The sequence below is a fragment of the Natrix helvetica genome (assembly GCF_964273705.1).
Source record: "Natrix helvetica genome assembly, chromosome: 4".
Classification (NCBI taxonomy): domain Eukaryota; kingdom Metazoa; phylum Chordata; class Lepidosauria; order Squamata; family Natricidae; genus Natrix; species Natrix helvetica.
Window position 1 is genome coordinate 143,969,202 of NC_138550.1, and position 25,479 is coordinate 143,994,680.

Genomic DNA, 25,479 nt, shown 5'->3' on the forward strand with positions numbered 1-25,479 from the left:
TTGGCCGGCAGAGTACCGCAGGAGTGTCTCTCCACCCCCCTGGCTGGCCCTTGGAGGAGAAATACAATGCTGATCTGGCCCTCGAAGAAATCCAGTTTGACATCCCTGCCTTAGAGGCCTTAAATGCTATGGGACCAAATCAAGTAAGATATGTCATGCATTAAGTTGAAAAAAAAAATCTGCCTCTATCATTGAGTGGCCTTTTTCCTACTACTATAAGGTGACCAGATTTTAACATTGGTAAAGCGGGACACCATTGACCGGGGGGGGGGGGTCTTGATTAAAAATTTGGTCTATATCCTTGCACCCCTAACCCTTTAGGGGAAAAAACTCAGGGGTCTTCAAACCTGACAGCTTTAAGACTTGTGGACTTCAACTCCCAGAATTCCTCCTCCAGTCATGTTGCGGCGACATCATCTGCGTGGATCTGCTCCATCTTCATTTTTTTTCACCGGGGGCAGGGCTGCTGCTGAAGATGCTGACGAGCCCCCGCCGCCACCAGAATAACTGCTGCTGCCTCCTCCTCCTCCAACAGCACCACCACATTTGCTGCCCGGCGCTGCGGCTGAGGTGAAGCTGCCAAAGCTCCCACTGGCGCCTCCACCCGTGGCAGCAGCGGCGGCGCCACCCCCTCCACTCAGAGCACCTGAGCTGGGCCCCGCGTTACTCCTGCCGCCTCCTCCTCCACCATGTTTTTGAGAAGCCATGAGGTGTTTTTTTCCTGCTCCTGCCCCCTCCACCGCCTTCCTACTGGCTCCCGCGGCCTCATGGCTCCTCAAAAGCACGGCGGAGGAGGATGGGGCACGGTGGAGCAAGGGTAACGGGGGCCCCAGCTCAGGTGCTCCAAGCGGAGGGGGAGGCGCCGCTGCCATGGGCAGGGGCACCAGCGGGAGCTTTGGTGGCTTCACTTCAGCCGCAGCGTCGGGCAGCAAATGTGGTGGTGCTGTTGGAGGAGGAGGAGGAGGAGGAGGTGGCAGCAGCAGCAGTTATTCTAGTGGCGGCAGGGGCTTTGGGGCTTCACTTCAGCCACAGTGCCAGGCGCAAGCAGCTAGGACTGGCTGCCCACAAAGGACCTCCCCAGACTTGCTTTGCTCAACATGGGGCAACTGACAATAGTTTGAGTGGGTGCGGCTGGCACAAACTACCGTCAGTCGCCTCGTGCTCATCAAAACAAGTCCAGGGAGGTCCTTTGTGGGCAGCTAGTTCTAGCCGCCTGCAAAGGACCTCCCCTGCTGCACGGCAGTTGCAAACTGCTGCACGGTGTTTTCTTGCCACGTGCGCGGCCGCGCAGCCACACACCTTAGAGGGAACATTGATCCTGGCTAAACAGCCACATGGTAGTCGAAAACCGTATATTCCTTTCCCGTTCTCCCACCGTTCCCTAGCTTGTCATGCATTCTTTCCAAAAATCAGGACTTTTTTAAAACACCGTGGGACGCAGGACAAATTGTTAAAAATCAGGACTGTCCCGCCAAAAGTGGGACGTCTGGTCACCTTATACTACTACTCCCTCTGCTTTTTAAAACAAAATATATAATATTATAATATATGGTAAGAAGTTGGTTCCTGAATCTAAATTTACAATAGGTAACTCTTTATTATAGCAACAGATGGTAGCAGACACGTATTATATCTTAACAACTGTCTGGTTGCTGTTGTTCAAAAGCAAAACACTATAATGCTTATATAAGAGTATAATGCTGCTACACACAGTGAAGCATGAATAAGTAAGGTACAAATATGCATTAGAACTCAGTATTTTAAAAATGATGAAGTGATACATAAAACCACCATACAGGTACAGTTGGAACCTTAACTGAGACTAGAATTTCTACCACTAAGTAATGAGGTTATTAAGTGACTTGTAGTCATTTTTTTTTTGCATGGTTGTGTTGAAAGAAATGTCCTTCTGGGTTCGGCTCCATGTGGGGAAAAAGACACTGGAGACATGGAGGCTGCTTGGAAAGATGGTTTTAATGGACCACGTGGCTTGAGTCCTGAACAGAAAAGGTGATCACATGCTTCAATGTTGGGAAGAAGAAGAGAGGGGCCAAGGGAGGGGCTTGCTAGGCTTTTTATAACCTGTTCAGTCCCACCTCTCTGTTTCCTGTTCCCGTGTAAGAAATTTATTCTGATTGGTTGTCAGACTCTCATGGGTCCATGCAGGGGCAACTCTCTAGGCTGAGTCCAGGTTTGGTTGAATTCTCAGAGTTCTCTGATGCCATGTGGTCAGTTGAGTAAAGTGCCAATATTATCATGCCTTAATCCCATCCCCCTGGAGCTGATGGGGAGAACTCTCTATTATGTAAAGAAAACCTTGGCCTTCTTAATGGCCCATTGACAAAGTGGGGATGGGCAGGAAGCTGCAGGAATTTACTTTGTGTTTAAAATGTGTTTCTCCCTTTTTCACATCCAGGAAAATATAATATTCTGCCTTTTCAATATTTCCTAGGATATTTCATTTTTCTGCGAGAGGGCTGGGTGATATCTTTCCACAGTTGTTAAATGGATTATAAGGTAATTAAATGAACCTGGCTTCTCCCATTGACTTTGCTTGTTGGAAGCTGGATGGGAAGGTTACAAATGGTGATTGAATGACCTGCAACTGTTTTAAATATATGCCAGTTGCCAAGTGCCCAAATCGAGAGCTTGTGACCCCAGGAATGCAATAATGGTCATATGTGCAAGGACCAGTCATAAGTCACTTTTCAGCACTGTGATAACATTGAATGGTCACTAAATGAATGCTTGTAAGTCAGGGATGTTACTACTTTATAGTAATAGCAGAAATAATATCAACTTCACTTGATCTGAAAAGTGCCTGGGTCAATATATTGCATGTACTTCTAAGTTGGTGAAATGCAGATAGAAATATGTTGGTTTTCAATGTAGACTGCATATTACAGATTCCAGTATACAAGCGTGTGAGCATAACTGGAATAAAATTAGGCATTGGTTGCCCTTGAGATGTTAGAAGTACACCCCAAAAAGACAGTGCGAGAAACCTCTCAGCACCAGAAATCTCAGAAAACAGTGCCAATAGACTCAAGCCAGCCCTTCCCCCTTTAAGAAAACCAGGAAAAACTTAGAACTGCTGTTACAAAAGTAACGCTTAAGTAGAGCCATTAAAATAAGGGGAATCAGGCTATAAATAAACTCTCCAAAGTAAATGAAAACTCCCTTTTTTCTGACAGGACTAACTCCTGGGACAGGAAAAACAGAAGACCTGGGATCAAATTAACCCACTAAAACAGGAAAACAATACCCAGGGCAATCAGAAACACATCAAAACCCATCGAGCTGCAGGAGTTTCAAAGGGGAATTAAGCATAAAAGTCTTAGAGTCACACTTCCAAGTTTACTTGCAAGTCAGGAACGTTCTAGCTGCATCACTACTTTTCTTGCCTTCCTGAATTAAAGGATCCCTTTTCTGGCAGCTGCTTCCAAGTCTATTTCTTCTCGGCATTGCTAACTGCTTCCCAGCTGGGAACAAACTCAGGAAATTTTCTTCCAACAAAGGGACCCATAATTTATTTATTTATTTTATTTATTATTCGTATTTATAGACCGCCCCCTCTCCCGAAAGGGACTCGGGGCGGTGTACAGTCACTAAAATGCGTTATAAAATACATACATAAAACAGTTAAATAATTAAATACGTAGGTGGAGGAGGTTGCAAGACTGTATATAGAATAATAAATATAGTACATTAAAAACTCTAATAACCCAGGAGTTAAAATATTACCCAAAATTACCCATTAAAATATATCCACCGGGAGGTAAAAACTAAGAATGTGCCAGGCCAGCTAATCGAAACAGGTGAGTCTTTAATTTTTGACGGAAGGAACGGAAGTCAGTGGTAGTTCTAATGTCGGGGGGGGGGGGAGGTCATTACAGAGGGTTGGGCCCATCACAGAGAAGGTCCTACCCCTAGGCATCGCCCGCTGGCACTGCCTAGTGGACGGCACCAGTAGCAGTCCCTCCCTGTGAGAGCGGATTGGTCGTAGGGATGTGTGCGGGAGGATACGATCCCGCAGGTAACTGGGTCCTGTGCCATGGAGCGCTTTAAAGATGGTAATCAATACCTTGAAATGCACCCGAAAAACCACAGGTAGCCAGTGCAGCTCGCGCAGGAGAGGTGTCACGTGGGAGTATCTTGAGCTCCCCATAATCACCCGCGCGGCTGCGTTCTGGACTAGCTGTAGTCTTCGGATGCGTCCCAAGGGAAGCCCCATGTAGAGGGCATTGCAGTAGTCCAGGCGAGACGTCACCAGCGCATGAGTGACCGTGCGTAGGGCATCCCGGTCCAGTAGGGGGCGCAATTGAAGCACCAGGCGAACCTGGTGGAACGCCCCCCTTGCCACGGCTGCCACATGGTCATCCATAGACAGCCGGGCATCTAGGAGGACGCCCAAATTGCGCGCCCGCTCCACAGGGGGGAGTTGCTCACCCCCTATGGCCAGCGATGGAGTTAGCTGGCTGAACCGGGGTGCCGGTAGCCACAGCCACTCAGTCTTGGAGGGGTTGAGTTTGAGTCTGTTGTCCCCCATCCAGACCCTGACGGCTTCCAAACACCGGGACATCACTTCGACAGCCTCGTTGGGGTGATTTGGGGTTGAGATGTACAGCTGCGTATCATCAGCGTACAGATGGTATTCAACCCCAAAACCACGGATGATCTCCCCCAGCGGCTTCACATATGCGTTGAACAGGAGGGGCGAGAGGACCGACCCCTGCGGCACCCCACAAGAGAGTGGCCTCAGGGTCGACCTCTGCCCCCCTGTCAACACACATTGCGTCCGGTCAGAGAGGTAGGAGCCGAACCACCGTAGAACGGTGCCTCCGACTCCCATCCCCCCCAGCCGGCGCAATAGGATACCATGGTCGATGGTATCAAAAGCCGCTGAGAGGTCTAATAGGACCAGGATAGAGGAACAACCTCTATCTCTGGCCCTCCAGAGATCATCAACCAACGCGACCAAGGCTGTCTCCGTGCTGTGCCCGGGTCGGAAACCGGACTGGCGTGAGTCTAGATATTCGGATTCGTCGAGGTGTCACGGAAATTGCTGCGCCACCACATTCTCAACAACCTTCGCCAAAAAGGGAAGGTTGGAGACTAGACGGTAATTAGCTAGTTCCGTTGGGTCCAGTGAAGGCTTCTTGAGCAGGGGCCTCACCACCGCCTCTTTCAAGGTGGTTGGCAAGGATCCCTCACCCAACGAAGCGTTCACCAGGCCCAGAAGCCAGCCTCGTGTCGTCTCCCAGGATGCCAGTACCAGCCAGGAGGGACACGGGTCCATTGAACATGTGGTGGGTCGCAGCCGTCCACGTAACCTGTCCAAATTCTCGGGGGCAACAGAGTCAAACTCCTCCCAGAGTGGTCTCACAAGACTCGCTGTTGACGGCTCGTCCGGTCCACTGAAGGGGGCCCATCCGCTCCGGATCTGAGCGACTTTGTCCTGCAGATATTCCCCAAACTCCTCTGCTCTTCCCTGCAGGGGTGCCCCCCGCGTCCTCTGTGATAGGAGGGAGCGGGTCACCCGAAACAGGGCGGCAGGGCGGTTATCGGCGGACGCAATAAGGATGGCACAATGTCTACGTTTGGCCGCCCTCAATGCCACAAGGTAAGTCCGCAAGTAGGCTCTTACCTGTGCTCGATCAGATTCGGAGTGTGAGGACCTCCACCTGCTCTCTAGACGTCTCCTGTGGCGTTTCATCACCCTCAGCTCCGCGGTAAACCAAGGAGCCCGGGTGGATCGCTGCTGCAGGAGACGTCGCAAAGGCGCAACCCGGTCCAAGGCCCCAGCCGCCGCCCTATTCCAGGCGGCCGCTAGGTCCTCCGACCGGGAGTGGGTCAGGGCTATAGGTATTGGCCCAAGCTCCGTCTGGAATCTATCCGGTTCCATCAGGTGCCTGGGGCGGTACCAGCTTAGACAGTCTGGTTCCGCCTCCTCGCGGTGGGAGGTAGCGCCAGGGAAGTTCAGCCAGAGAGATGAGTGATCAGACCATGACAGGGGCATGATGACTAAATCCCCCATTCCCAGATTACTCGTCCACTGCTCAGATACGAAAACAAGATCCAGTGTGTGACCACCTTCGTGAGTGGGGCCCTGAACTAATTGGGTCAGGTCCATGGCCGTCATGGAAGCCATGAACTCCCGAGCCACCTCAGAAGCCTCTCCCGTCGACGGCAAGTTGAAATCCCCCATAACCAGAAGCTTGGGGGTCTCAACTGCCGTTTCCGAGATCAGCTTGAGGAGCTCGGGCAGGGCTGCTGATGCATAGCGAGGAGCCAAGTATACAATCAGCAAGCCCCACTGCCTCCCTGGGCCCCATTTCACACCAAGGGACTCACACCCGGGTATCTGAGGAACAGTGAACTCTCTCGGCTCCAAACATTCTCAAATAACTACCGCCACCCCACCACCCTTACCCAGGGCCTGGGGCTGATGAAATGCCCGGAAACCCGGTGGGCACATTTCCACGAGGGGCAAACCGCCCTCGTGGCCCAACCAGGTCTCCGTTATCCCTGCAAGGTCTAGCTCCCCCTCTGAGATCAACTCATTGATGAGGGGGGCCTTGTTAATCACAGACCTTGCATTGCAAAGCATCAGCCGCAGGCCCTGGCTCTGTAGCTCCTGACCACCCAGACTGCGGGGGTTGGTACAAACGACCAGGCGTAGCCAGCAGCCACGGTCTCCCAACCGACCTTGGGATCTTCTCCTGTCCTCGCATCCACCTCTCCCCACGACCGTTGTAATAAAACAACCATCCGTTGAAATGACCTTTTCTTTCCCCCCCCACCTCGTTCCCTTCCTTCCTGGACTCACCTGTTTGCCTGGCACTGGCTTCCCTCCCGGTCTGATGGACCCTCCCCCCCACCCTGGAACCCCCTAAAAAAGATACAAAGCATTTAATTAAAAAACCCCTTAGCTTCCGTTTCCTGCACCTCTCGGGGTTGACAAACCCGTCATCGAGGCGGGCCCTTGAGAGAGCCAAGGGCCATGCCTGCGAGAGAGGGGCCTCCCGCAGGCGGAGCAGGTCTGACCTCAGGTAAATTGATATAAGAATCCAGTGGGGTTAAGGTGCTGCAGATGTTAACAAAGTCAGTAGGGGGGGGGTAAGAGGCAGAATCCTGTTCGTATTTGGATGAGGATAGGGGGGGGGCAGATAGAAGTCCAAATGTCCAGATGGTGCAGGCATAATAGAGGTGGCAAAGATGATAAACGATGATAAAAGATGACAAAAGTGGGTGAAAGCCCTATATGGTCCCGAGTGGGCATAAGATGGTCCCAGGTGAGCATGAGCTCATGGACAGAAGTCTAGGGTCCTCAGTGGGTGGGGGGGCGTTCTTAGCCTAGGCCTGCTTAATCCAGGCACCACTCCGGCCTCTCCATGGCCCTAGGCCCGATCTTCCGGTAGCTTCTGCTGTTCTAGACCACCCCCAGCCATCGTCCTGTAACTCCAGACTCTGTCCTGGCTCCCTCCCAAAAAGCCCAAAAACCTCATATTCCAGGCTCTCACCCAGCGTTCCAATATCCTGATGTTAAGCCTTCGGCGTCTCCTTATTAGTGCTGGCTGGTCTGCAGGCGGGGGGAGCCACCAGGGGGCGCTCGGAGATAGTAGATCTTCAGCAAGGCCCCCTGGCAGCGGCGTCTCCTCTCCCGTTCTTCTCATTGCCGCCGCTGCCATCTCTGCCGTTTACTCAGCTGCTCAGCTGCTCAGCTCCATTCTGCTCAGCCAGTCCCGGCCAGTCCCGGCCCTGCCAGTCACTCTCACGGACGTCTCCTTACTCCCTCCGCCATCGCCTGCGCCAAACATATGCGAGCCATCGCCGTTCCTCTTCCTGCCTTCAGCCCCAGCCCCCGCATCCATTTTCCAGCCTCTCACCTCTCTCCGGCCTCTCTCCGGTCTCCCCGGCCTCCCCGACCACCCTGACGGACCGAAATAGGTCCAAAGCAGGCCAGGGTGGTTCAGCAGTCCGACTCTCGGCCCTCGGATGGAACGAGGGCCGGCAGCAACCCCTTCCCCCCCATTGGGGCTCCGCTACAGTTCCTGGAGCTCAAGAGGTGACCGCCATCGCCGGAAGCTCCTCCTCCCTCTTCTCTTGCTCTTACTTGCTCTTCCGCAATAACTCATTGATAAGGAACTAATATGGAAGAAATGTAAGGATTCCACCGAATACAGTTTGGGAAGCACTGCATCAAGATGTTTCACTTATGAAAGAGAACAAATTGCTAAACAAAAATATGAAAGAGTGAATGAGTTAAGAGAAAGGGGAAGTGAGAAAGTCATAGCTGAATAAAGTTGATGAGACCCTCAACAAGAAAGAGGCAAGTTGAAAGAACAGATAATATATGAAGCATGGATGTGATGGAAGCAAAGATAGTTTACAATACTGTTATTCAACCTGATCAACTTTTAAGATATGTGGACTGGAGAATTCTGGGAATTGAAGTCTGTTGCTGAAGTTGAGAAATGCTTGTTCATAAGAATGAAAGCACAGGCACTATTGCAGTGAATGGTGTTGGTGTAAATGAGATATTGTTCTATTTTTCCTTTCCATATACCATGCCTTTAATTTCTCATAGTATTCCTTAATTGTTTTCTCCACTTTGCATATCATCATTTCCACAAAGGAAAACAGATGATGTGTATGGAAGGATGTATTCTGACTGCATAGATAACTTATTCATAATCTGCGGCTCATCTCTAAGGACATTACTTTGCCAACATAGGCACTCTCAGCTCAAATATTTGGGAAATGGCCAGAAGATGCAGCTGGAAATGATTCATATGGAAAAATAGGGCCTAATCCTACTGCAAGTCATGTTTGCATGACCTATTTCACAAAGTTGAGTTTCAGTCTGATTTTGGTTCAATAGGATAAATAAATAAAGTGGAACATAGAACATAGAAGGCAGAATAACAAGGTTGGAAGGGACCTTGGAAGTCTTCTAGTCCAACCGCCTGCTCCACCAGAAGATCTTATATCATTCCAGAAAAACAATTGTCCAATATCTTCTTGAAAACCTCCAATGATTGGGCATTGAGCAGACTGGAGGCAAGCTACTTCACTGATGGTTCTCACTGTCAGAAAATTTCTTCTTAGTTCTAGGTTGAATCTCTCTTTAATGATCATCTACCCATTATTTCTTGTCTTCCCCGTGGGTGCTTTGGAGAATAGGTTGACCTCCTTTTCTCTGTGACAGTCCCTCAAGTACTGGAAGATTGCTATCATGTCATCTCTAATTCACAAATCCGCTCCTTGATTATGTTTTGCAGGGTTTTCCCAGATATTGATGTCAGGCTAATTGTTCTATAGTTGCCTGGATCTACTCCTCCTCCACCCATTTTTGGAAGATTGGAACAATATAATCTCTTTGCCAGTCCCCCGAGACTTCCTTGTGCTCCAGGAGGTCTGAAAGATTTTGTTCAGTGGTTCTGAGAGCACATCTGTCAATGTTATTTTAGATGTTAAATTCACCTTTTCCTCCAGGTGTAATGCATGAACGGGGAGGAGATTTTATTGAATGGTTTAAACCAGTGGTGAACTCCTCTGAAGTCTGCTACCGGTTTGATGAGTCTGCTACCGAGAGTGTGCAAGTGTGGCTGAGGCGCACCCGTGCAGTGCTAAAAAAAAGGAACATTTCGAAGACTTCCAAGTCTGCAAAGGTAAGTAGAACAGCAAGGGGGGAGAATCCGCCGTGTCACATGATTTAGATTAACTAGAAAGCAGGAAATATGACGATTCTACTAATATAAATCGTATGTCACAGCTGATCGTTGGCAATACCGGTTCACCCGAACCAGTAGCACTTTTTTACTACTGGTTTGGGAAAACCAGTCTGAACCGGGAGCATTTCACCTCTGGTTTAAACTGATCATAATGTTACTTTGTTAATTTTTTAAATTAACAAATATATAATAATTCTATCCTTATAAATTTTCCTTTTACAGGTTTTTGTGTGTGTGCACTAGTTTCGGATGTTTCAAGATATGGATGCAATACAGAAATACATTAAGTACATATTAAGTAAATAAGAAATAGTCTTCTCCCTAGAATCTATCCCTCTTTTTTGCTATTTATCTTTGTAGGTGATGACCAGATTGAGCTGAGGGAAGGATCAAGCACGTCATCAATTTGGAGTCTATTCATGCCCACAAGAGCTCTAAGTCTAGCACTCCTTGAATTCCATTCAAGAGTCCATTGATTCTTGTCTACTGCCAATTTGCCTTGACCATTAATAGTTCAGATTCTTGTTGAGAAACAGTATGGAATAAATGTGTACTCATTTACACAATCCTAGTGCCTGATTTCTTGTGCCTGACAATCTTGTTTAAATAAAGGATCAGGCAGCATTTGCCACCGAAGAAGACACTCTTATGATGAAATGTTTCTGTTTGCTTCTCAGATTTTTAAAGCTGTTGCTCACATTCAGACATTTCCCTTTTCAACCAAAGTGAAGCTTGGATTTAAAGCAACCAAACAAACAAAGAAAGCAAGCCATATTTCCACTATATTCCAGTATGCTGTTTTCAGAGGGTAACACTCTTGAATCAGAATTCACAGCTGCCAATGCTCTCTGAGTCACTCCGTAGCTTCTGTCCTATGTTTTCCATCCCCTGAGCCAAAATCAATAGGTTTAACATTTGTATTTCATCACACGGGTTGGGAAATGTCAATGTTTCAGGACAAAAAGGTCCTTGCATCTTAGATCTTGCCACAGTTAGCTGTGACAGTTGTACATGGCTGATCTAAAATCTGGCCTTTGAGCAGCAAAGGGTAAATTCTGGTCATGACATTAAATGGCGCTTTGAGAGAATCGGCTATTCCATAGCTAAAGTATGCCTGAAATGGTATTTGGATCGTGAAGACCCAAATGGGTAACAATCTAGTAACTTGTTTTCTCCCATCCATGCATTACATGAGTTACTGTATATCTGGTCATACTGGCTTGTAGTGAAGCAGGATATAATTCAATCTATCTGGAAGACGGAGGTTTGGAAGGCTGATATAACAGACCACTAATAAAATTGAATTATTAATAAAATAATAATAAAATTTAGTTATTTGTATCCCAACTTGTTTACTTCTAGAAATAACTCAGGGCAAAAAACATAAGCAATACATTTTCCTCCTCCATTTATTTGTATATGAAGCCAAAGCTAGTATTAGTGGGTGGATGAGTGAAATTGTGCTCTCTCTCTCTTTCTCCGTCCCTCCCTCTTGCTTGCTCCTCTCTCCCTAATGATATCCTGAGGTTGTTCTGAAGGTCACCAAGGAAACTTTTCATATAAGTTAACTAATCTTATGGACCTTAATAAAGGCTGAGCGCCAAAGAATTGAGGCCTTTGAACTATGGTGCTGGAGAAGACTCCCGTGGGTCCCTTGGACTAAAAAGGCAGTCAAACCGGTCAGTCCTAGAGAAGATCAACTCTGGCTGCACTTTAGAAGGCCAGATCCTGAAGATGAAACTCAAATACTTTGGCTACCTAATGTGAAGGAAGGACTCACTGGAGAAGAGCCTAATGCTGGGAAAGATTGAGGGCAAAAGAAGAAGGGGATGACAGAGAATGAGGTGGCTGGATGGAGTCATCAAAGCAGTAGGCGTGAACTTAAATGGACTCCAGAGGATGTTAGAGGACAGGCCTGGAGGAATATTGTCCATGGGGTAGCGATGGGTCAGACACGACTAACAACAATATGAATTTTTTGAATATAGACATATAGCTTTGATATCTATTTTTGTAACCCACTCACCAAGTATGCACTGACAAAATTTAGAAGCAAACAGGAATTTTCTGTTGTTTTTAAGAAGGGGAGACAATCAAGTAAGGCTGTACCACCCGTCAAACCTTTCCCTAAAGCTGAAATTATACACAACTTGATAGAAAATGAACCCATAATAATTGGGTAATCGTTGGCCACTGTTTTTTTTTTAAATGTAGTCTAACCTTGGATGAAGAAAAACAAAACCAGAAGATAAACCCCCCACCCTTTTAATTATATTTCTTGTATGTTTTTGTAATTATTGATATTTAAAAAAGAGGAATTAGCAGCAGGGATTCTACATGTAGTTCAGCATCAAAAAATGAGTCTCTCTCTCTCTAAAATGATTTCCCCCCGGTTTATTACCCTCTCTTCGAAAGACATCACTTTCCCAGATTTTAGCATGGTGAGTCATTTCTTACAAATAGGTTTTTCATACATGCCTGGTCACTAAAAAATATTGATAATTAGATCAGAGCTGAAGCTAAACAAAGCTCACAAGAGTCTATGAACCACACATTATAGATAGTTATTAAATATTTCTTTGAATCAGTGCAAATATCACTGGGTGAGTATCTCCACAGGGGCAGAAGTTCTAGATTTGAATTTGTAATCTAGAGGACCTAATTGGTCTATTCCCCTTTGGAACTGCTAGATCTTTTTTTTTTTTTTTTTTAGTTTTCAACTCATTTAGGGTCCTAAATAGTATGAAGTCTTATTTTGCCTTTTTTCTATTGCGCCTTTTCTTGAGTTACTCCTGCTACTTTAATATGACCTTATGGCATGATAGGATGTTGAAACCCTTGTCTTTATTTTATGGCATCAGCTTTTCTCTTCCATTCTGATTTTCCTTAATAAACCTGGTGTTGATTGGCTGATACCCAATGATGAAATGGTCGAGTTTTCTTGTTCATCAATACAAGTTTTTTCTTCTTCTTTGAGGCATGCTGGCTTTCCTCTTTACCAACCGGGCAACTCCTATTTTAGAAAAAAGATGATGATCATCACCATCATAAAAACAAAACAAGGAGACGTATGCCTATCTCTTCTCTCATGTTTAATAAAATGCTTCTTTTCTGCTCCCAGAAAGATTATTTGCCTTTCCCACTCTCCATCCTACAGCCCCCCCCTGCCTTTATTGATATTTTCCCATTTCTTTCCACAACTACAAAGCCCAGCTACGGTAGGATCAAAGTCCTTGTGACCCTGTGTGAGCTTGCATGGCCCTTTTGTTTTGACACTGGATGACGACCAGCTGGAACATATTAAGAAACATGTAATGGAAACACATTTCATCACCGTTGCAATTCAGAATGTTAATAGAATACCAGAATAAACCTGGTGTTGATTGGCTGATACCCAATGATGGAACTTTGCTCAGGGAGATTCATTATTTTCATGACAATTGTTTTACTTTTCTTTCTTCACTTACGATTTTTTTCCCAAGGTCCAGAATATCATCAACCCAGAGCTGGAGAACTTTGAGGATCCTTTCAGTTTATTAGCATCTGATTATGAAAAGTCACATCTTAGCTAGCTCTTGGGGAAGAGAGTAGTTTGTCTCACGAATTGCTGAATCACATAAACTGCCATTTTGTTCCAAACTAATACAAGGTGCTTATATTCATATTTCCAGTCCTATATAATTTAGGATCTAGATATAAAAAATATTGCTTTCTCCTTTTGATACCAATCCCATTGGTATCAAAGAGTACATGGCAGGAATGTACTCTTGATGGTGTCACATTTATGAAGAAAGTATCTTGCATTAAGCTGAAAGAGGAGAGTCTCAGTGTAGGTGCCTTGCTTGTGGACTTCCTTCCCTGTTCAGTTATGGCTAATGACAAACCTCCTATGTGTTTGTAGCTAGCTACAAGATTTTTAACTGAATCTTGTTAACATTTTTCATTGCCTTGAATTTAATATTTATGAGGTAAAATTGGTACAGGTCAGTTTTGGCATTTGGATCAGTACCACACAAACTCATTCAAAACCTCATTTTATCTCAACCATGCTCAAACTATTTTACACAACTTGGGTTTCTTAATTTAGAAACTATCTTGCAAGCTAGCATATTATAACCCACCTTCCACCAACCAGGAACGATGTGCAACAATCCGCCAAATCATAAATCGTATCAATAATGTGATTTTAAAAATCGTTCATCTTTGTATTAGCAGGCAGACAGTATTAGACACATCCAAAATCAGACAGCTTCCAACTCAGGCACCAAATCTGGTGTACAGATGCTTGTCTTTTATGTCACCACATCAGTAGATCTTTGTTGATGTGGTTTGCGCCTATTAGAATCACATATAGGCTAAGTAACTTAGTTGTGAAGGAGCCTAAATGAAGCCCCATGATAATTTATTATTCAAATATTGATTTATATGCTATTTTGAGGGAGGTATTTGTGTTACTGTTTCTTTACATCAAAAATAGGGATTGGATTTTGCCCATGGGCTAAATTGTCCCAGATCCATCTCCAGGGGCTGGTTGAAATAGTAAAGTTCAGATCTGGAAGAAGTTTCTCGGGTTTAGAAAAAAGACACTTTTTAAAATTTTTGCCAAGAAAACTGCAGGAATCAGTCCAGACAATTGCCAGGAATCAAGACTAACCTGAAGGCCCCGAAAAGAAAACAAACAAACGAACTTTGTTGGTTATCCTTACAATAGCAGAATTTTGTATGCATTTACACAGTCCTGTCTTACCTTCATTCAGAAAATAGCAACTAGATGACCTTGGCTTATCTTGCAATTGCTAAGAAAATTAGTATATTATCCAATCTAGGAGGATGAAAAAATGTACTGAAGGAAGGAATGGCAACTACTTTTATGTTGTTATTGCCAGGGAAACAAGATGGATTGTTGCGAATAATGCAATCCTAGCAATAAGTTGTTCCATTCTTAATTTAAGACAGGAAGCTGACACAAGAGATTTGCATGCATATATTTGCATGTCTATCTCTTTCATTGCTGACGTATCAATCATTGCTTCACTGAATCGAGCCACCAAACATAAAGTCACTATAAGATGGCAATCCTCCATCACTTACACAATTTTTTTTTAAAAGTTGTATGCATCTTCATAATTTATTTATTATGCCACAAAGTCATTCTAATAATTACTCTTCTGGTTTTGCTCATCAAATGAGGGAACAGTCCAATGAGCATAAACATTACAGAGCAAGGAATAATATAATATTATTGTTTTATCTGATTTCCAAAACCAATGCCACACGAAGATAAGTGTAGGTGTCAGCAGGGGGTGGTAAACAGTGTTAAAATGGAAGGTACAACTCGAAAACCCAGCCAATACCTATATTTTACATCCATGGGATGATATATGTTAAAAAGGAATGGGGCTTCCATCACTAACTATGGCGTCCACCATTTCTATTTCCTCTGACTTCCTAAGTATAGAATAGCTACTTCTGCAGAACACACCATTGTAATATATATCAATATAATTTATCAATCATTATCATCACCACCTCCTTCATTTAACATCTCGTTGAGAGTTCCCTTCTTTTTAGCTACTAGTTAGGAGCAGCAGCTGCCTCTTTATCTCAAAAAGATGTCATCTGAGACCCTCTCTTCAGCATATGAGTTTCATCCTGTAACAGTAGGCAAATTTACTGCATATGTACATGTAAAAAAAGAGAAAGGAAATGAGCTGAATAGTAAAAGACAACACATTTCAAAACAGCACAGGCAGTGCGAATTCTGAGCCATGCCTCAAACTTTGTGATTACTTTGGAAAACACAATCTGAAAAACATAAAAATGCATAAAGCACCATAGCTGACATGTTTATTTATATAGATATGCATACCGAGGAGACAGATACAGTGCAAATGGATGCAAAAATAAAAAGGCAAAAAAGCTTGAAAGAGACTATGGTGTCTAGTTGAGAAATATAGTATTCAGAGTAGATAGATGGCGCTAAAAAAGTATTGGGCTAAAATATGAAGAAAGGATGCACCTCACTCGATATATCTAATTTGTTGAGATGCAAATAGAGCTTATATAGATTTGGGTGTGACAAAGGAAAATAGAAAAGGGCGGGGGGAGCAAAATGTGAAAGGAATGCCCTCAGCAGATATTGGGTGAGATTTTTCTAGGCAGACATTTAGAGACAAGGGCTACATGATGCCAGAGGCTGCACACCAAAATAATATAGATTGACAACAGAATCCTAAATTGTACAATTATGTTACTTTTAAAGTATTATGTTTATTCCTTTTCAGTCAATTAAAAATTACAATTTGGTAGCATTTGGAGAGAAGCTACGGGGGCTTTGATGGGTGCTCCAGCTACAATGGAAACTAGCCATTGTTATGTAGCTACAAATACAAAACATATTATGAAGTTAAGCAATGATGGACTTTGTCTTTCCTTTCTGGTCTAATGGCATTTGTAAGCCAAGGCAATTGAAGCCAAGATCACCAAAGGCTATCATACTTTGACCACGTCATGCAAGCTGACTCATTTTGAAAAATCAAGCGTGCTGGGAGTGATCAGTGGAAAAGGGAGAAGGGACTTCCCTAATACCTATTGGCTGGCATTATAAAGGATGACACCAGATGACCATGGGGGATCTGAAGGAGATGGTGCCAGACAGAGGGGCATGGAGAGTATTGACCCATAGAATGGCCAGAGGTTGGGCATGACCGAATGGCTGATGAGAGCAATTGTAAGCCACAATTAAATATCAATCTGTTCCATTGAAAAAAAAGTATTTGAGTGCCTCCAATCCATAAAAGGCAAAGCACAGGATTCAACCTATGAAGTACATATGGGCAAGCTATGGTTTCAAGGCTGCATGTTCGTTGCAAACATTCATTCCTTAGGGAACACCTCCTCTTTTTCCAATTGTCAAGTGTATATTTCAGGGGTCGGCAATCTGAAACACTCAAAGGGCCAGAAAGGTCCTAACCCGAAGCCTCCCATTCAACTCTGGAGCCAACCGGAAGTCCTGTTCCCCACCATAGAGTCTCCTCCTCCTAGCGCAGTGTCCTTTTTCATCTATCTGTCCTAACCGAAAACCCTATCAATTGTGGAGCTGACCGTCCCTTGCCATAGAGTCTCCTCCTTCTCCAACTGGAAGTTCCTCTCAAAATTGTGGTACCAACCGGCAACAGGGAGCCACAGCAGAGGGATGAAAGAACCACTTGTGGCTCCTGAGCCACAGGTTGCGGACTCCTGGTATAGTTTATCAAGCAGATCATTTCGCTTTTATGAAAGAATTCTTTCTCAAAGATCCTTTCAAAATTACAGTACTGAGAGCAGACCTTGGCTTCTCCCTGTCTCCCAGTGAATCTACTCAAAATTACTGATGATCCACAGTACAGAATAAGCAACCTTCAAACAAAGCTGTTGGAAGGGAGAATGAAATTCTTATTGCTTCCCTCTCCCTCCAAATGATCTGTTGGAAGGAAGAGGATGAAATAATGTATTTACATATGTAACAACATCCCAATCTCTTAAGTAACCCAAGCTTTGGCACAAAAAATATTGTCCAAAAAAGAGAAAACCTGGTTTCAGTTATGCTTGACTCCTGCTGATTGTATGGATACATCTCTGTAGTTTTCTTGGCAACACCATGCAAATGGTTTGCCATTGCTGTCTTCCATTCCAGAATGTTAAAACATGCACCCACGCACACAAACAACCACCCACCCCCATGCAATCTCTAACCTTTCCTGCCAGTTTTCCATCCAAATACTAATCGGTTCTGACCCTCCTTATTGTTTTTAAGATTAGCCAAGCTGGCTAGATGCTGCTAGTTGTCTACATTACGGTCTGTTCGGGTTGTATAGCTGCCAGTACCTTCCTTACAGTTGCAGTAGCCCCCTTAGAAATGGAGGACAAAGGAAACTGGGCCTATTGTAGCTTCATTGGAGAAAGTTCTTATGGATTGACAACAGCTGTGGGGATCAGATAAGGATTACAGCAATGGGTATTTGAAAGTATATCATCAGAGGGCACTAGAGTGCTTAGCACAGCTTTTGCTTGAGCAGATGTACCACACCGTTCCACAATTGTGGGGCCAAGACGTCTGAAGTTATAGCTACAAGAATTGTACTGTGGATGTATTATTTAAGTGTGGAAAGTGCAGTGCAGAGACTGATCAGAATTTAGTCAAAAGTTATTACACAACGTGTAGATTTATTTATTTTTTAGCCATATGGCCATCACTTATTTTAGCCTTGTTGAAGAGTCCTATATCTGTTACTTTATTGGTATTTGGTTGTTTTTTCCTAACTATTATTATTTAAATTATAACCTGTTCCGACAGCATGTGAGATGCAGAAGGACATAAACATTTTTTTCTCAGAATCAATCATTAGATATAAATGAACTCTAGCAGGGCAGATTTTGTTTATCGTACAACACATGAAACTGTCCTGTTCAATACTAAGAGCATGTGGGTTGCCTGAATTGCTGGATCTGTTAAATCCTTTCCCACCATTCCAGCTTCATCTCATCTCTAGATGTACCATTCCTAAAGAGTCAATGCCCTGGCATCAAAATCCATGATGTTGCACCACATATAAATCTATTCAATACAGAAAAAGAACCAAAACCTCCCCAAGTAGCACAAATAACTTTCTGAGCCAATCTGCCATATAGATAGTCACTTAAAAGCACACTTCTTTCATTCTCCAGGATTAACAATTAGTTAATTGTATTCTGGCTCCAACTTGCCTGGAGCAAAATAAATCTAGGGAGCTACTATTCAGAAAACGTCCGTGATATGTTTGTCTTGTTAAGTTAATATTTCCTTTCTACAATTACTAATTCAATTTTAATTGCTCACGGAGAGGAGATGTGTTATGAAGCATGTTGAGTGGGCACTTATATAAGCTAAAGAAATGTTTTTTAAAGATTTTTTAAAAAAGAAATAACTACTGCAATTTGTATGCTGTGGCTAGGAGTTAAAAATGACTTGATGACATGTAATTGATCAATTAATTACAAGCATGAGTTCTAATAAATTTGAGCTGTTTAATCATTTTTGAAATGCATGTTTGTAATTCTACTTTACTAGTACATATCTGTGTGCATGCACATATATAATACACAACAGGAAATTGAATTTCTGGCTTTCAGATAATGATTTCCCTAATTGCTAAAAATCAATTATCCCCCACTTTGTTTTTTGTTGAGATTCTTTGAAGGTCTGAAGGAGGACTAATAACTTCTTAATACTTTTCATGTGAGCCCAGTTCTAGCTCTCTTCCATTTCCGGAGGAGAGAAAACCATTCTACAACAAATGTTGATTTGTACCAAATACTTTTGTAGTGCTGGTTTTACTGCTGTTGCAGGACATTGAACCTGCTCTTTCTGGTTCTCTAGATGCTGCTGACCAAGACATCTCAAAGCTTGTTCATGGGTTGAAAAAGAAACTTGATTCCCTTTCTAATCAGTTATAAATACACCTTTGTGAAAATACGTAAGTTCTGCTGAATTCAGTGAGTCTTTTCCCCAAGAAAGCATGAGTGGACCCATGGCAAGTACAGCAACGGTTGAAATCAGGAATCTGAATTTCAGCTGTTTTAAAGTCTGTAACATATTAATAACTCTACTATTTAAAATATATATTTAAACTGTCACTCCAGGAGAAAATAAAAACTAAAAATAAGAACAGCTTGCCTCCAGAAGTTATGAATGCCCCAACATTGGAAGTCCTTAAGAAGATGTTGGATAGCCATTTGTCTGAAATGGTATAGGGTTTCCTGCCTAGGCAGGGGGTTGGACTAGAAGACCTCCAAGGTCCCTTCCAACTCTGTTGTATTGTACTTCAGAAGTAAACCATAAATAATGCAGTGAGGCATAGGTAAGGAGACACGTACAGCTTCCATTGTCAAGATGACTACTATAAGTTATAAATAGAGTGACCATGCTGGTGGTAGCTGTGATGAGTTGTGTTTTTGGAAGGTTACCCATCTTTGTCACAAGATCCCACTAAGCAATGAATCAGAAAATCATATAATCGTAGTCTGAAAGGGACCTCTGAGGTCTTCTAGGACAACCCACTGCTCAAGGCAAAAGTCTTATACAATCAAAGTCAAATGCCTGTCCAGTCTATCTGAAAACCTCATGTGTGGGAGCGCCCCAAACCCTAGGAGGCAAGCAATTCCATTTATTAATTGTTCTCACTGCCAGAAAATTTATCCATATTTCTAGGTTGGACCTCTCTTTAACAACTTTCCATCAATTACTTCTGATCCTGCCCTATGATGCCTTAAACTTAGAGAATAAGTGATTATTTTTTAGCAATTAGCAATTTCTTTTTTTTTTTGCTATTACAGATCTTCTGATAATAATCTTAAATATATTTCCCATTTATGGAACTCCTACTCTTGCAAGATTGGTTCTTCCTAGCTCGACATTTAGTAGTTTAGCTGGACTATTCCTTCTGTAATATTATCAGTTTGTACCTATACAACATGTATGTCCAATCTTTTGGCTTGTCTGGACTGTATAGAGTGAAGAGGAATTGTCTTGGGCTGCATTTAAAATATATAATGTAATTAATGTGTACAAACAGCAAACTTCCCTTATTTTTAAAAAAATTATTAGCTATTCAGGACTGCATGTGCCCCAAGAGCTGTGGATTGGACATGCTTCCTCCTTGGATTGCATAGCAACATTTATTTAAAGTCATATCTTTTGGGATTTTTTTACGGTACAATACCATGGGAACCAATAGGCAGAAACTGATTTATTGCTCTAGATAAATATTTCTGATCAGTTTGGTTTCCTCTTATTCAGGGTGTTCATAATGTCTGTTTCCCTGTCAATATTTAATTTAGTATAGCTGATGTCTCAATTTTAGAAAAAAAATGAAGAAAAGAAAAAGCTCACCCCAGAAACAAATGCCATTCACGTAATGATAAAGCAGTAGAGTACGTCAATACTTTTTGGGGGGGTAGGAAAAAAAGACCAAATGAGAGATTTTCAGTAAAAGACTTTGTCCTGGATCCCACGTCCCTTCTGTGAAATTAGATCAATAAATAGGACGATGGCACAGTAATAGCTTCCTCTGGAATCCGACCAACTTTCTAGGGAAATTATTAAGGATGTAAATGCCAGTTGGAAGAAGCCAGAAAGATGCCCCAGTTTAATGTACACAAAGGGCACAATATTGAGAACATCAGGTAAACAATAGACATTGTGTACCCAATGTATTTGATAGGAAATGATGACAATACCACAGCTAGCTTGGTTTTTGCTCCAGCAACTCATACTGAGAAGTACCTAAGCTTATATTGTTACTCCATCATGGTAGTCAAAGGTGGAAATACTATTAGAAAAAGGCCATATGCTAAGGAAAAAAAATGTTTTCAGTAGTCAATCTCTTCCTTAGCTACCTAGAGGAGATGGTCTGTGGTCAGGGAATGGAGTCAGTACCAATTTGGCCTAGTGCAGTGATGGTGAACCTTTTTGTAAAGGTGTGCCAAAATTGTATGTGCAGCCACACCCACAATGGAATGGGCTCTGCCCACTTGTGCATGCGTGCATGACTCCCGCCTTGCGCATGGGGGGGGGAGTTTTTGCCCTTCCCATGCTCTAGAGGCTTTCCTGAAGCCTGGGGAGGACAAAACCGACCATCCCTGGCCTCCTGGAGGATCTCTGGAAGCTGAAAACGGATCATTTCCAAACTTCCGATTGGCCCGTTGGGCCTGTTTTTTGTCCTTCCCAGGCTCTGGAGGCTTTCCTGAAGCTTGGTAAGGGCGAAATACCTCGTTTGGCCCTCCAGAACGCCAAAAACCAGCTGGCCAGTGTGCGCCTGCACGCTGGACCTGATGGCTCGGGTGCTGTCAAATGCGCCATCTCGGGCCTAGTGATTAAGGCACCAGAATAGAAATGGGGAACTGTGAGTTCTAGTCTTGTCTTAGGCAGAAAGTCAGCTGGGTGAGCTTGGGCCAGTCATTCTCTCTCTCTGTCCTAGGAAGGAAGCAATGGCAAACCACTTCTCAAAAACCTTGCCAAGGACATTGCAGAGACTTCTCCAGGCAGTTACAGAGAGTCAACACTGACTTGAAGATACACAAACACACATACAGAGAGAGGGAGGGAGGGAAGGAGGGGGAGCATGATTCTCGGAGACTACATGGACTGGAAACTGGGGGAAGTGCTTCTTCAGAGCATGAATGAAAAATGCTCTGGCGTTTACAGAGCATGTATGAAAAATGCTGGATCAAAAAGCGTAGGGAAGCTTCCATTATACAGCTGCCTCTGCATGGGGCATTTAAATAGTCCAAGCAAACCAACATGCTTCTTCAATTGGACGGAGATGCTCCTTCATTAGCAAAGACCAGCAAAGGGCCCCCCCTTTAAGTTGCACCTCTGCAAGTATCCGGCGGGCACTTCTGCCTCTCTCTCGCTCAAAACTCTGCCTTTTCCGCCGACAGGAGAAGCTGAAGCGCCGGTGCCGATGTGGGGAAGAGCGTCGTTCGATCGGAGCGGCCAGGACCGGCGGCGGAGCGCTTTCCCGGGGCATCCAAGGTGGATGCGGAGCAGCAGGCGCGGGAGAGCGGGGGGGGGGGGCGGGGGAGGCTGGGCCGCCGTCCGGCCAGACAGGCGGCGAAGAAGCGGAGGAGGAGAGGTGGGTAGCGGTCCCGGGGAGGGATTAGCCGGGTTTCGCAAGAGGCCAAAGCGAGCCGGGGCTGCCGCAGCGAGCGCCCTCCCAGTGGCTGAAGGACCTGCCAATCTGTGTTGTAATCCTGCAGGAATTTCGCCAGGCTTTAACTAGGAGTCGCTTCTCGCAGACGGCGGAAGAAAAGCGAGCCCAGGCGGAGTGGAAGCAGCTGAGGAGGACCGGCTCGCCTAGCTCGGCTCGGCTTTTCCTTCCCATCCTCCAGGGGGGGAGCGAGGAAAACGCTCGGGAGCGCGCGCGCCTCGGTTGCTCCGCCGCCGCCGCCGCCGCCGCTGCTGCTGCCCGGACTGCAAACTTTCTTCTTTGCGCCCGCAGCTTCCAGAGAGCGGGAGAGCCGGGCAGGCGAGGTCTCGGGCCCGCGGACCGTCGGGCAGTAGCCCGCCCACCCATCCACCTATCCATCCATCCATCCAACGAACCAACCACCCCCTCCGTTCCCCCGCTAGCCGGTCAACTCCGCCCTGAAGCACGCCGACAAGTGAGGAGCGACGGGGGAAAGGAGCCGAGAGAGAGAGAGAGAGAGAGAGAGAGGCAGGAGAAGCGAAAAGGGAGCCAGCGAAAGGCCGTCGCTCCCGGCCGGATCGTTAGTCAGCGCTTTGCCCCGGGGGTTGTGCGGATCGCTCCTTCGGGGGAATCTGCGGGGCGTCTCTTCACGCCTCTCCTTTTCCGTGGCGGGCCGGAGCGAGAGCTGCAACGTGGGGATAATGTGGAACGTGTGGATGGTGCTTGCCTTCGCCTTGTCGGCCTCCGTCTCGGGCGAGACGGTAAGGGGGTTTGTTTTCGTGTCATTTGGGGAGCGGGGAAGCAGGGTAAGAGGCTGTTGCGTGGGGCGCTTGTGTTGGATTCGGACGGTTTCCGTCCACTGGGTCAGCGGGTGCCTCTCCTTTCCTGCTCTTAACTCTTGGGGAACTTTCCCCCTCTTTGCCGTTCTGCCTTAACGGGCAATTTCTAGCTGGATCCTGGGGCGATGGGAAGAGAGCGGGTATATTTTTAAAAACCAGCACCGACATCCCGGTTTCTTGGTTCGGAAACTGGCTTCGGCCTCGACTTGGAGAAAGACGGGCGGCGGGACGGGGATCAATCCGGAGCGGGAGGAAAGGATGAGACGCCCCCGCTGTTCCCACATCTGCTGCGCAGAACTTTTGCTAAGGTCATTTGCAAAGATCAAAACTTTTTAAACAGGAGGGGCGCCCTGCTTAATGGTATGTGAAACGGGGGGAGGGGAAGGGCGGAGAGAACCATTATATTTTTATTTGACGGGTAGAACATGTTTTTTTCCTTCTGGGATTTGGCGGTGTGTGTGTGTGTGGATGGGAAGCAGGCTTTTGAACTGGAGGGGGCCTTAGTTCTTTGGAAAGGCTAGGGACAACTCTTGGGGTACGGTTTTATTTGAACAAAAAAATCTGTCCGAAAATTGCAAATGGCAAAAAAATGGGATAAGACAGGAAAAACTCTGAAAGAGAGGAGCGTAAAAACAATTTTTGAAGGGTGGAGGCGAGAGAGTTAGAGTGATGATTTAGCACTCCAGTTGTTAAACTATCTGGTGTATTTATCATTCAAACCTCTCCTTCGTGGCCTCGGTCTGTTGAATTCAATGCCGGACTCTAGGAGAACATGATACCATGGTGATTCTGAATGTGGCAGTTTTGGATGTGTTTGCAGATCCAGCCTGGCGTTAGCTGAGTTGTGTTTGATAGATCCAAATGGAAATTTGGATTATGTTGTGGGAAGAGGTGGATGCAGTTGTTGTTTTTTCTCTGGGAAGGGAAAAAGGAAGATGAACAGTCTTCCTTGTAAATTAGGATTTATGAGAACACTGGAATCATAACTCATGATTTTAGGGAAATGGTATTTTTAAAATAATCAGGGTTTCATTTGCAGTTGTTGGCTCATTTGCAAAACCAGTACATTTCATCTTGTGCATACCCAGTGTGTATTATTGTAAGGGAGAAAGGACATCAGAGAAGAAAAGGCAACGTTTTGCAGGTCTCTTCAAATATTCTCTGGACTTTGTCAAAAGGTTTATTCTCTGTCAAGGATGGATAAAGTTGTGGCTAAAAATATATATATCTGAATCTATTGCAGAGGAAACTGTCCTCCATTGCCCAAATTCTTCTGTGGAGAAGTTGTTGGAGAGAAAGTCTCTTCGGTGGATAAAATCCCTGATGATCTCTGCTGGTTAAAGTGCTCGTGTCCTTTGAGAATATGAGTTCAGCTGCGGATCTTGAACATGCCTTTGTGGCTTATTCCTGTATATTTGTGGAATAATCAAAATACTGTTGCCTTATTCTTCTAGTGTTTCTTTTCCCCTTGTTCAAGGTTAGATGTAGTTCATCTTCTGTTGCATCTGAGAAATTTGCAATAGATACTGAATTTCACTCTCTGGAGAAGAATGCTTGTATTTGTGATTCTCCATTTGTAATGCAGGCATTGCTGCTTGAATAGCAAGAGTGAAAGCCCAGCTGAAATCTGAGAATGCTTCAGACTTTCCTTTTCCTTCTCTGTGTTTTGATGTGGCCTCAATTTTACTTTCTCTGTTCTTACATAGTTTGATTCCCGATATGTCCCCCCCCCCAAAGAATTGAGGAGAATTCCTCTGCATAGCTTAAAATCTTCTTTTGTCATTGAACTCTTTTTTTAACATGTTAAAAATTACTTCAGTAATCTTTACATAGAATCAGATATCTCCTTCAGAGTGATTTTAGATATTCAGTTTGCTGTAATGAGTTACTATAACTGGTAGCCAGATCTTTAAATATTTTATATAACACATCTCTTGTGATGGTGACTGGGAGTTGGATCGAATGTGGAGAGAATTAATTGTGCTTACACAGAAGTCATATGAGCCCCTATTTACCTCAGATATGTATCTCTGAGTAAACCTAATGAGCTGCATATATGTTTCTTGACTTAGGACCAGGTTACCTGAAGGAGCATCTTCTCCCATGTGTACCTACCAGGACTATAAGACCATCTAAATTAGGTCCCTTCATCAAAGGAGATGAGGTGGGCCTTTCCAAAGAGGGAGGTTTTTCTTT

At 44.7% G+C, this 25,479-nt stretch overlaps 2 protein-coding genes across 3 annotated transcripts in view; both read left to right on the forward strand.

Annotated features, from left to right (window-relative positions):
* CPQ (carboxypeptidase Q) overlaps nt 1-25,479 on the forward strand; it is a 638,038-nt gene that overhangs the window by 342,548 nt on the left and 270,011 nt on the right. The window lies entirely within an intron of this gene.
* Nucleotides 22,546-25,479, forward strand: part of SDC2 (syndecan 2) — a 90,970-nt gene continuing 88,036 nt past the window's right edge. The window contains exon 1 of one of the 2 annotated variants that reach the window (XM_081952175.1): nt 22,546-23,205. In XM_081952175.1, coding sequence (XP_081808301.1) covers nt 23,146-23,205 — 60 coding nt within the window. In that variant the 5' untranslated portion in view covers nt 22,546-23,145. The remainder of the gene's footprint in view (nt 23,206-25,479) is intronic. The other variant, XM_081952174.1, reaches the window with a different exon arrangement.